At 41.1% G+C, this 13,412-nt stretch overlaps 1 protein-coding gene across 5 annotated transcripts in view; it reads right to left on the bottom strand.

Moving 5' to 3' along the window:
• The window catches only part of diaph2 (diaphanous-related formin 2), a 421,882-nt gene that overhangs the window by 150,255 nt on the left and 258,215 nt on the right, over positions 1 to 13,412 (bottom strand). For all 5 annotated transcript variants that reach the window (XM_084549618.1, XM_084549616.1, XM_084549619.1 and 2 more), the window contains one exon: positions 11,551 to 11,675. In XM_084549618.1, coding sequence (XP_084405744.1) covers positions 11,551 to 11,675 — 125 coding nt within the window. The remainder of the gene's footprint in view (positions 1 to 11,550; positions 11,676 to 13,412) is intronic.

Genomic DNA, 13,412 nt, shown 5'->3' with positions numbered 1-13,412 from the left:
TGCTTAAATCTGTGATGCCACCGTTGTTAGTGTGCTAAGCCATCATCACTGTGGGCTTGTAAGGAAGTGTGTTTAGCAAAAGATAAAAATAGAAAAAAAAAAAAATAACTCTGACAAACAATCTAATAACACAGCACTTTTGGTGTAGAGCTGTGAAGAGGGAGGAGCGGCTGGTTTCAAAAGAACTTCCCCCCACTATATATTAGCAATTCAAAGAGCTCTTTATGCAAATATCTCAGTATTTCTTAGAACAGAGTACAGTAGCAGAATAGAAGTCTCCAAGAAAATGCTATAGGTTTATGTTAAGGCCATCCATTATTATAAAAGTCTTGTTCTTTTGGTGAGCTGGTTCTAAATGCACCCACCAACCTCAGCAGTTGATTTGTACCACGGCCAGAGGCACAAATCAGCTATAGATTACTGACATTATTTCAAATGCGTTTCTTTTAGGAAAAAATCAACCTTTAGTTGAAAGTTAAGTTAGAGACACAACCCCAGTAGTTTCTGAAGTCACCTAATATTAAGATAAATCATTTGTGTGAAATAAGCTGAACGTGAATTGAATTCAAATTTACAAAACAAATACAACATGTACCTTCAGCACACTGACAGCAGCACTTACGGTTTAATAGCATATTAAACTAAGTGGCTGTATGTTTCCTAATCAAATGTTGTTAGTGTTTTGCTTGTACCTCGGACCTCTTAGTGAAGAACTAGATAGCAATGGCTTGTCGTACACATGAAACCTTGGATATGCACAAAAATCACGTCTGTGAGAAAATTATGTAACTTTCACAACCATGGACACACAAAAGAAATTATATTTCAATCACTTCTATTGAGCCTATTTACTCAAATGAAACAGGCTTCCGATTAATTACATATTACATGTGCAGCATTTCATTATCAATTTTGTTCATACGTTTGCTACACGATTCACTGTTAGACAGGCCATAAGAAGTAGAAAATAGAAAGATTGAATAGTGATTTAGAGAAAGCAGAGCTTTATCATTTTTTCTTGAAAGATTAAATAACAAGGTAAAGACAAGATAGGTCAAGGAAGTAGAGGGGAGTATTTCTCAACAAAAATGCGAGCATTCACACAGCCTGATTAAAAGGAAAGAAAGCATTTGACTTTCATATTTAAATACTCGAGTCTGCAAGATTTGATATTGATAGAAAAAAAAACTAAACGAAATAAGTAACATTCCACTTATGTGTACAATCAAATCATTTTCTAAACAAAAAAAGTGCAAAAAGGCAAGGAGAGATGCAGCAACTGGACCACCTGCATGACTACCCTTGAAAATCATTGCAAAGATGAAAGAAGAAAAAAAAGGAGAGCAACAGAGAAACATGTATATGGTCTCCACGGTTCCTACCTATCTTTTTAAGTTAGGAAGAAAGGCTGAAAGGCATCAAAGGAAAAAGCCCAGGGATCAACCATAAGTCTTCATCACAGAAAGTCAATTCAAGGTCAGCTGCTGGTCCAGGCGGCACATGTGTCTCATGTATCCCTGTTGCTGCCAAATGACAAGAATGAGACCAAGAGTCTGCGCGTGACAGTGAGAAAGCAGAAGGGGTAGAGGGAGGGATTTCAACCATTTATGTTGCTTATCCATTTTCATTTTTATGTCACTGTTATTGCAGCTAACACCGATGTGTTAAACGCTTCTCTCTGTCACATTAATGCGCTGGTGCACCAGCAGTTCACTGCAAATGGGTTCATCTCATATAGTCACGTTTGTGGAGGAGGCATCGTCAACATAACCGGTTGCACTTCTAGGGGTCACTTGATCTATCAGTGCTGCTAATTCGAGGTTAATTGTTAATAAAAGCCCACACATTCATGACTTTGTATTAGCCATGGTGGTGAGACCCCTACAGATAGTTGTGATTACTCTATTTACCTCGACGATCCTGACATACACTGGTTTGATGTACTGGAAGGAGGTAATGATTAAATTAATGTACACAACCAGCACACACAAAGTAGCATCTGAGTCAAGGTATTTACGGCAGTCTGCATGTTACAATACATGAAGTATCAATATCAGGTACACAGATGAATCAGAGGAACACAGACCAATAGCAATTTCAACTTTGCATCAAAGTGCCCTAAACCTGGCGAGTGACACAGAGATTAGGGGCATGCCATTGATTGGTTCAATTGATGAAGCAGTCGATCATTGCCAGGGTATATTTATTGGCTGTTGGCCGAGGCAGGAGGTTATGTTCCCTGGCAGTTGTTTGGCTTGCTCAATAACAGCAGCTCATTGCTCGCCATGAAAAACAAGGATGTAAGTATCCTTGGTGAGGGTCATACAAAGTTCAAACGTTGCTCCCATGCCAAGCAAAATTGTTCCACAATGTGGAGAAACAGTCAAACATTTCACCCGTCAAGTCTTCAGAGATGGATGTCAGGGTTGGACAAGAAGTTGTTTTTAATTCAACAAAATGATCAAGGTCTCCTGTATAGAAAATCTGCTGTAACAGTATTCTTGTGAACGCTCCAGTGTGAAGAAGTAATATGGCGTTACCAGCCTCTCAGCACATGTCATCAGGAAAGAGTATCGTCTAAAAGCTGGAATTCAACCGTGTGTTTTGACAATTCTGTCTCAGCCTTGACTGGCAGAGAATGCCAGCCAATCCCCATTTGAAATGCGACAAGGAAAAACAAAGCCTGTCAGAATGAGTTGGAGAGATGTCTACTGAGAGCCACATGTGGTGAGAAACAGAGCGAGAGAGCGAGAGAGAGAAAGAGAGAGATAGAGAGAGATGAGAAGAAACTGTTCCTTCTCTACATGACTCTGTCCCTGAGACACACGTCGTGCTGCTCCCCCCACAGTGGGTGACTCTGACAGGATACTGTCTGTGCAGCACTCCCCCTCTGTGTGATTGATGAGCCTCATTTTGCCAATTAATGGAGAATCCCCTGTTGACTACCATCAGATTGCCGTTTGTAACTGTTAGTGTTTCTGACTGTCACAGATTCATTTTAATTAGCGATCTCTTTCTCCTCCGACTTTTCTATTGTGTCTCAAATTTGCAGAGCCGAGCCCACGGCGACATGTCGAGGAAATTGGCCCACTGTGTTATTTGGCGTCATTAATTTATTTGCAAGGTGCACGTCTTAAACCGCCAAAGACCACATCTTTTGAGTCAACGCTAATGTCAACCATATTACGTATCTCATAATCAATTAGCAAACGTGCGGCAATTAGTGCGCTTTATTTGCATAATGAAGCACCTAATTGCTCTGAAGCGAGCCAATCCAGTCAATAAGTTCGACAAATCGTTTGCGGGGCCGTGTATATGAGCAGGCTGCGGGAGAGATGGCCTGCAGACATGTAGACGCAGTGATCCGTGGGTCCTGTCAAGGGAGAGAAAGGATAGCCACCGCGGCGCAAAGTCAGAAATCAACAGAGAGCCCAGTAGCAAACAGCAGAACAACACCATATTCCCTCGACAGCATCAGCAAGAAAGGAATAACATTACAGGGGGAAGGAGAGGAAGTGTTTGGGCATTAGTTTGATTTACATTTTAGAGTGGCTTTCAACTGGCATACACAGCAATTTCAGCTAATGATACTCAGGCCTTTTCATCAAGGAGTTTCCCCACTCTTTGGGCACTGTCCTGTATCACTTATTTGGAATAAGGCACAACAAATAGAGCTTCACGGTAATATACTCGTCTCCGAAAAAATAATTGTTGGCCTTGGTACAGAAGTCTGCTATGTACACTATCTACCAGCAGAACATAATGCACAGCTCACCCAGCCTATTGCACAATTAACTTCTGCATCTGTAGTATTATTAGTTATTATGCGTGCTGGATGAACGGAGGCTACCAAGAACAATAAAACAGAACCATTTATGTTTTATTGTTTATTCCAGTTCCATGACCCAGTCTGTGTCAGCCATCTTCTGCTGTGGATTCACATGCTGACAAACAGTGAAAAGCCTCACTGGCTCATATTTACAAGAAAAATAACTCCAGTCACGTTTCCCTTCAACATGCATTTGATAGAATAATTTGCCAACAATGGGCCTGCCATTCACCTGAGTCTCAGGGATTTCATTAAAACATCAAATGAAAGTGAAATCATGAGCCATGACGGTAGAGAGTGGGGATGGCTAAGCAGAGAAGCGTGGCTGGTGTCTACTGCAGGATTAGAGCTCAGCAACAAGTGCTCAAGGGGGGCTTTGCATCAAACCCAGGAGCCCATGACAAATGAGGGCGCCTGGGCCTCTGTCTATTACCCTGCACTAAGCCCAGGCCTTTTGGGGAAGTAATGAGGTGCAGATTGGAGCCTCTGCCACTGGGTCCTTAGCTTGACTTTCAGTAGAGCAGAAATAATCAGCCGAGACCTGGGTCAATAGTGGCAAAGCTATACAGCAGCTGAGCACCACATGGAAACATGAAGATAAAACAGATTAACAAAACTGCTTTCCATTCAGAACCCTACAATTTCATTTATCAACTCTATTAGTACTTAACCCTGAGTACTGTATGTCAGCATCACACGAGCAGTCATAAGAATGTATGTAGTAGATGGGATTGGGATTCAGGGGAGCAGGCCTGAATCCCAACAGGACACAGCAGATCCCATAGGACATCCTCTAGGACTGGCAAGACATGGAGGCTTTATCAGTGGAATATGACAGCTGTTCACTCTGGAGTCTATACGGCTATATCCAGAGTACATCATGGATGTAGTCTTGTACTCCACTGGCACACCTCCTCCTGCCTCTGGAGGCTGCAGTCCGAGCAGTCTGTCAGCAAGTTTACTCTACTGGTTAATGGAGCTGCCACATCAGGCCAAGTGTCAGAGCCTAACAAGATACTGATTGCCGAACTTCTAGGAAATTCTCTCATATGACCCGAGGGCACAGAAACAGTCTGTCTGGCAGTGGTGTACAAGACGGACAACAGAGAGGGTGATGGAAACGCACCACAGAGGCTGCGAATGCTTGCAGCTGACATAAAATGTAGTGGTATGTATCAGTTTAATTAGCTTAATTAGAGTTTAATTTCTTTAGTACATGTGCAAAATTCTAGTTTTAATATTCTAAATCCCGTGAAATTAAGTGCTGTAACTGCAAAACAATATATTTCCCACACAGTATACAATATGCCATCTGGTTAAAGAGTTGTGCGTTCAAATCAATGCATAATAGAAGCAGAACTTGTTGTGTTCCAACTGGTAATAATATGTAATATGTCATAAAATATGCAATAAATTGTACAACTAAAATTATTAATACGTTTAAATATTACAATTCACTGTGTACGATGTGACCACATGAGTACCAAATGAAACACTTTGTGTCCCCCACTAACAGCCGTGTTACCTTCACTTCAACCTATTACACTGACTCGCAACACGACACACTCTAAAACTAACCCCTACTGGCCTATCACCCTTACACTAGCCTTAAACCAGGTCACATTCTTAATGTATTTATGTCTCCAAAACATGAGCAAATGTACAGAATGGATGATAACCATGAGCAGCAGTGGCAGTCTATTAAGAAGATTATAGTCTTTATTTAGTTTTTATAGACCAAATAATGGTCCAAAAAAAATCAACACTTTAAATCTCAAAAGAAAGTGAGCATTAGCGCAGCCCTAATGAATGGCTGAACTGACATTATTACAACGGTAACATAAAAAATGTGATATGGCTTCCAGCATATATTGCAGTGGAACAGTACATGGATCCTGACAGCGCAGTATAAGAGTGCCACTGTATAGAAACTACAACAGGGTATGATGTCGGTGCAGTGAGTAAACAAAGGGTTATAAAAGCTGTACAGACAGAAGTTATTGTGTTTGTATTTTTCCGTTCAATTTCTCTCTGCAGCCATGACAGTCCATGGCTTACCTAAGATAATTTAAAAACTCTGTAAAAATGCTGTGAATGTAATGGAACATCATCGAGATTGGAATGAATAATAACATCCTCATTCTGTTATTTTTCTCTGCAGTAACCAAAAATAAAAGGGAAACATATGCCACATGATGTTAATTGCATCCAGCACATACCTCTTGAGATCTGAATTCTCAAAATGTTGACCATTAAGCTCTGCTTGTGTTTGATGTTAACCACATGCAGCTACTTGTTAGCAACTTGCTTTATGGTCTGTGGAAGCCTAGACGAAACCGCCGCCTTTTCTGTCTTAATAAATAAATAACCAACATGTTAAAGAATGATTTACAACACCAACGTACAACCGCTATTAAACCTTTTACAAACACCAACATGTTATATACTTCCAGGCCACAGCGCCCACTACAGTTTTGGAGGGCTATGACTACTCCAGTATGCATAAGAATGTGGTTCAACTAATATGAACATAATGACTCCTCTACCTCCTCTAACATCTAAAATTCATCATCAAAGATAAGCAGCATTAGTCTTGGCAATTGCAATTGTCCGTTGCGTTACTTGAGTATTTCTCTTCATCCGTTCCTGGACATACACAGTGAGAGCCACAGAAGCATTTCTCAGGCTGGGAGTAAGGCTGCTTTAAGCACCTCCACTCATTTACACTGATTTCCGCTGAATTTTGGATAATTAAAAGGCTCCATGGCTTATCTGTGCTTTACTTAATTGGCCACACAGTTTACAGTGAATTTCATTAGGGGTGAAAAACACTCGGGTTGTGGGGGGTGGGGGTTGAAGGAAGGTGGTGATTATCAGAGAGAGCGTATGTGTGGCAAGTAGGGTGGGTGTTGAAGTATTTTTGCTACCCAAAATGCCACCAGCATGTTTTAACCCAGTTTTATTATACATAAACATACAGAGATAAACAGGATGATTCTGTAAATAATCTTACTGAGTTCTCATTCAAACACGTGGAGCTGTACTAAACCGAAACAAGGGGATGCTTCTGCAGTTTAAACTCAGCAGCCTACTAAGTCGAGCAATTGTTTCACTAACAACCATTTATTTGACCTTAAGTGCCTGGTGCTGGTACAAGAGATTGCTGCACCTGTACACATACCTTGCCTGAAGCCGCTGGAGTCTCCGACAGTTGCTGTTTGACAAGAGCCATCCATAAACACATTGTAGTGAACCTCCTCCCTTGAAGTGTGAACTAAATCAGGCAGAAGACTCTGAGAACAACAAAAATGTGGTACCTGTATAAATGTGTCTGTTGACTTTTAAGTCACAAAGGTGGCATTACAGGCCCGCCCTGAGGCTGGGAAAATTGGCTGACCCTGTGTGAGAGCACTACACCGGCTGGAGAAAGTGACACCGCGTAGGCTCAAACCCTGCAACTTCAAGCTTCCTTTGACAAAAGTATCCCAATCTATTTTAGATATGTTATTGCTTTTCAAAAATCTGGTTCTCAGCAGGTATCATAGAAATACCAGACATCTGAATAATCTCAAGTTAATATAGCAGAACACGCAACACAAAGTCAGACTCTTCGGTATTACAATGCTGTCCAGCGCTTGGCTAGCTTATGACTTGACTAAATAAAATTGTAGGTAAAGGATAGCTATTTTCGAACTAAAAGCATGGCCATGAGAAATAGCTTTAAGCCCCTCAGCTCTATTCACACAGACGTGTGTGAGTGTTCAAAAGCTACAAAGACCTTGTGCTGGGGAAACACAATGACTGCCGCACCATACTACACACATACACTGAGAATTATTTGGAATAAATGGCAACAGCAGTAAACAGGAGCAACGCACATGAATAAAATGGTGAAAATAACATGGCGAGGTGTGTAAAAACGGTAAAACAAAGGGAAAAAACTTCAACAAGATGACAAGAAGAGATTAAAAAAACTGCAACACTACTAGGACTCTAGAAATCACTTTTTTTTTCTTTTTTGTCTCTTCACAGCAGGTGTCACTGGTAATTACCATGGAAACACAACTCTTTGCTATGGCATTGGCTTGAGGGGTACAGGGTTGCTAACCTTTCAGCCTTAAAATTCCATTTTTATTTTAGTACGACTGTCTGACATTCAGTTATTCTAATTCAGCAATTTCAGTCTAAGAGGATGAACACACAGCAAGAGATGAGCAGCGATGTGGCAACAAGAGACCATGAAATTTAACCACCTGCAGCTGAAGAACTATTTGGTGACGCTAAGTAACCAGGTACCAAGTAGAACTAATCTCAACTTTGAGAGAATGGTGAGATCAACAAGAGCTAGCTTCGTCCATACATCCCAAATTATACAAATTTACATCTCTTATATTTGGAAACATAAAATAGGGTTACTGAGGAAACCAGCCTGAAATGTCCACTAGCGACCAAACTGTCAGCTACAAAGTGAATGGGCGACGAGCAAATTGCTTTATGTGTAGACGGGGCTCAACATATCTCAATGACACTGGCCCCTGAAGATATGTCCTCATCACTCAATGTGTGAAGATGGGAGGGAATGACGTGCTTTTACTGTGGCATTCTGGGAAATAAAAGGTTAAGCTAAATATCAGCAGGTTGGGTTAAGTCATTGGGTACAGCACATGGAGATGTATTGGACATGTCCAGGCATTCATCAAGATTCAGTCCAATCTCTCATCGTCGCCATCAAGCCACCTCACTACATCAATATTCTAGTATGCAGAGTCCCACTCTATTCTATCATATCCAGCAGCAAATGCACGTACGAACGTGTGTGTGTGTGTGCACATCATAGCAATAGCCTCTGTGGTGAAATAGGGCTCTCTGGGGGCTTGTGCCTCAACTCTACAGCCTTTGTGGGCGCCCATTACTTCTGACAGATAGAGATCACTAAACTGCTGAACAAACACCCCATTTGGTCATTTGCATACATTAAAGTAATGGAAGGAGAAAAATGTATCAATAAAGCCAAATGAAGTGCTTCCACTGAGCTCTTCTTTCTTTCTTTCTTTCTTTCCGGTTATTTAACAAGATACTTAATAATTTCCTCTGAAAGGTAAGCACATTTGATCACTAATGAAGATGACCGTTTCTCACAGCTGTTTGTGGTGGAGATCTATCTGAGTTTTTAATGGAAAAAATCAGAAATTTCTCAAGCCTAAACAAATTAGCAACACTAATCATGCACTGTGATTGGAAAAAAAAAAAAACATTATTTATTGTTGAAAGTTTAATTAAAACTATGCAGCTTTGGGGCACATTCTACATTTAAAATACTTTACACTGACCAAGATCAGATGAAATTAATCTCTGAAAAAACTGACAAAGGGAAACAAAGGCGCACGTAGTCACCTACACATGCACTGTAAATTACTCTCTCCCCCTTTCTGTTGCCTCCCTCTTTAACACACACACACACACACACACTCACAAATTCAGACTGACTCATTTATCACAGTGCCCAACAGTCAAGACAACAGAGCTTCACTTAACTTCGTCAGGGTTGCTCAAGCATCAAATGCATGACTTTTAGCTGTTGTTGTTCCTCCATCTGTCATGCTTCAAAAACCCTCACCCTTTTTTTTTTTTAACCCAGGATAAAGTTTAAAAAGGTATGTGTGCCTTGACTCCAATATCTTATGAGCACCAAAGGAAATGTCAACCCAAAATATACAGCACTGTATTTCACACTGTCATTGTTCCAACACTTAGCTGTGCAACACAGCTTTGAGTGCTACCTAAACTCATTGCAAACAGTGGTACTAAAAACCTCGTCAAATCAATCAAATCTCCAGTTTCTATCTTTTAATCTCTCTGTTTGCTCCATGTGTGTGTGGTTTCATTCCATCACCGTGCTTGCTTGCACAAAAAACTGCTCGACATCTGATATCTTTAGAGGTTTATAGTGGCAGAAAAAATAGTCCTGGGTGACAAACTTAAGAGGGAGCTAAATCAAGACACACATTCATAAACATCCTACTGTAACAAACAAATCACAAAAATATAATTGTATTCCTCATATTCTTCATATTGTTGTGTACTTAACTCTAAATGTCAAGGTAAAACAACTCGGAAGGAGAACACCACCATCAAACACCACAAAGAAGCGTAATCTTCTTGACACTATGCTATTATGATTACATTATTAATTGAATCACTGTATTATACACAGGACACAAAATACAGATCCAATGTGCTACAGAGCTAATGGATGCATGCTCCTTTCATTGTTTGACACATCTCTCTGCCTGAATGTGTCTGCATCTCCAAAAAAAATAGATTCATGACATTTATGATCAAAGAAGCATGTATACAACAAGGGGATTGAAACTACTGCACCATTAACCATTAAACACTCAAAAATGGAACACAGATGGGGAATTAAATAAATATATGCTCTTCAGTGCTTTCCTACTGGTTCCCAATTCAACTAAGCCAAGAGCCAACATAGATCTTATTCAGTCCTACTAAGCCTCCTTCCTGGCACCAAAACTCGATCAGGTGGGATGGGGGGAGAGGGAAGAGGCTCTGTGGAACCCTCCGGGGAGGAACTCCAGACAGCGAAGGAGAGTAATACTGCAGTATATCTACACTTCTCCATTTCCTCTCACTCAAACATCTCGTTCTCAGAGGAGCTTGGGGATCAATACTTACATTGGGGGGGCGGGGGCAGAGCAACTTTTTCACCTGCCTTTTCTGCTTCCAAGGCGCCACCAGGGAGGTCTCTGCATGAGTTTTTTTTAATTATACAAATTTAAATGCCATTTTTTTTGACTGGGAGCAGGTTGTTAATGTGTTAGCAGGCTATTACTTTTACACCGCCCAATGTGCAAACTCAGCTGAAATAAATCTAAGATTAAAGGAAGCAAAACCCAGGTTAAATGCTGTCTCATACTGTAAGCACCTAGCATACGGAAACGCCTACTCACTTTTCAAATTACTCTAGACTAATCCTTTCTTTTCCTAATAATGTTACACACAAACAAAGAAGGCCCTGCTGAACGCTTCACAGTTTGTTTGTTTTTTCATAAAAGGTACCCTAGCCTCAGGGTAACTGACAACAGACTTGATTTTTACCATTGATCAAACCTACACAGCGAGGACCTTTCCTCTCAGAAAGGGCATTCAAGAAAGTGCAGAGACATGGCTAATTCAATTTGGGAGCAGATATGCTTGGCTTTAAGTGAAACACTCCGTTATCAAAACAGGAGAGGTGCCATGAGAAAAGATAGTGCACGGCTGGTTGTGTGGAGAGGCTTGTGGCCGGGCAGGAGATGAAATCAGGAATAGGCGATAAGTTGGTGTGAGGGGCTAGAGCCCCTATTAGAGTCCCCCAGGGGACAGGCAGCAGTGGCAGAGTGCAGTAAAAATAGCCACGGGCATGATTTCGCTCTTGGGACCTAGGGAGGAGTGAAGAGGGAGATCTGATCAACATCTCACAGCAAGGCAGCCAGATCCATTCCCTGAGTTCCCTAGGGTGCCACCTATCACACCAAGTGACTTAAACTGCTTACCACTGCCAGGCAGAACACAAACAGCACACACCTTTACCACACCGCCGCTGTTGCCGAACTAGGACAAAGACTGCCCTAATATGCTCCAATGCATGTGTTGTTGACGAGGAAAGCTAAGTATAAACCTGTGCATGGTGTGGAAATGTCCACAATGAAAAAGGATATAGACATCTTTTCCACAAACTTATCTTGCGGGTCATCTGTTTTGGGGAAGTTTTCAATGTCGGTCTCGAGCCTCTGAATGTGACGTTCCATGGTGCTCAAACTGCTCTTTAAGATCTCAGCAGAAACTGCAGAAAAAGGGACAACAGAAATATTGATTAGTTGGACACATACTGGGTTTATAATCAAGTAGGTCTCCACAACAAAACAACACAGATCCCTGGAAAATTTAAAATGAAATTAAAATCATCTGCAGCTGAGTGCGACTCTGTATGCGGGGACACACTGACTTCCTGCATATTCCATTTGTATATGGCCTAGAAAGCAAGCACGTGTGAATGTGTGTGTACAGTGTATGTGTGTGCCTACAGTGGCTCATTAATCAGTCTGTAATCACTGTTTGTAGAGTAGCTGTGGAATCCACAGTATTCAGATCAGGCCTTTCAAGTAGAGACTTCAAACAGCAACCACCGTCTTAGGGGATCAGACGGGACAGGAGCATGGATGCAGTACCATGTTTAGGTTGGTGTTAAGGGTTTAGTTTTATTGACACAAACACACCAAACCTCTTGCACACACACAGACATTTCAAAATAACTCGTCTTAAAAAGAAAAACTAAATTAAAGTAAGCTATGCATAAAGTCAGTGACTGGAACATACACCTTGATCTATTTCAAGATAAATATTCATGTCATTAATATTTGAAATACAGTTTTTTTCTTTCAGTTTTTCAGCTTTCAGCTTTTGCAATATTAAGTATATTTAGAATAAATGTGTCTTGATTAAAAACGGCTTATTTTCAATTTAAAGTACAAAAATAAAAAAAAATAAAATAAAAAGGCAATGTTCAGACAACTGCTAAAATCTAACAGTATCTTTGAGACACAAAGGTAACCAGGATTTGGGCTGATAGTGAACTTTGGCGAAAGTTCTATTTTAAATAGATAATGTTTCTATTTCAATCATTTCTAATCAGCCTAACAAAGAAAGATGAAAAGTCATGTGAAAGCTCACAGGGTCACCGAAAGAACTAATTTATTTTCCTTTTTTGAAGCCATGTGATTAATATTCACATTCAAACAGCAGTTTCTACATTCATACAAAGCTCAATGGCTGGACCTGTACAACGGTCACAGGGTCGTGAAACCTCTTAGATTCTTGATCTTTGGAGTTCTAACTTGCACAGAATTTCATCCATGTCCAGCCTTAAGTTTCCCCATGTTTGCTGACAGTAAAACAGAACTATTGAAGCAATCACACGGCCAGTCACTATTATTTGTTTCAACCTTTGAGTTAATATCCTCAAGTGGGACCAATGAGGACAACCCAAGACAATGTTCACTGACAGCACACTGACGTCTGCAAGGACTGTCCATCCACTTCACTGTAACTGAAGTGCGAAGGAAGTGAAAAGTGGGTTAATAGACAAGCTGTGATCAGACGTGGCCCCGGTGACATCAGGGTCAACCTTTTCTTGCTTTACACAGCTTGGGCCTGCGTTTTGTCTCATTTTCCCGACAATAAGATCGGAAGGCAATATTGCGCTCCCACTACACTGAAACAACCTCCAGCACTAACACCAACGTATGTAAGGTGCATCCTCACAAGAACACACACACACACACACACACACACAGCCACAAGCTGGCTGCTGTGATCACTCCAGAAGCAATGTAATAAGAGTGGGGGCTGAGGTCGCTGTCATTATTAGAGTTTACAGCTCGGTAGCTGGGCGGGCGGGCAGACAGACTGGGAGAATTCACAATCCCTCCTCCTCAGTTTTTGCGACTCCTGGGAATGACAGTGAGAAAACCACACTATCACATAGCCTGTTTCTCCACTGATGGGGCCTTTGAGAGCCACA

The sequence above is a fragment of the Chelon labrosus genome, assembly GCF_963514085.1.
Source record: "Chelon labrosus genome assembly, chromosome: 8".
NCBI lineage: Eukaryota > Metazoa > Chordata > Actinopteri > Mugiliformes > Mugilidae > Chelon > Chelon labrosus.
This window is presented reverse-complemented; position numbering and strand designations above follow the sequence as displayed.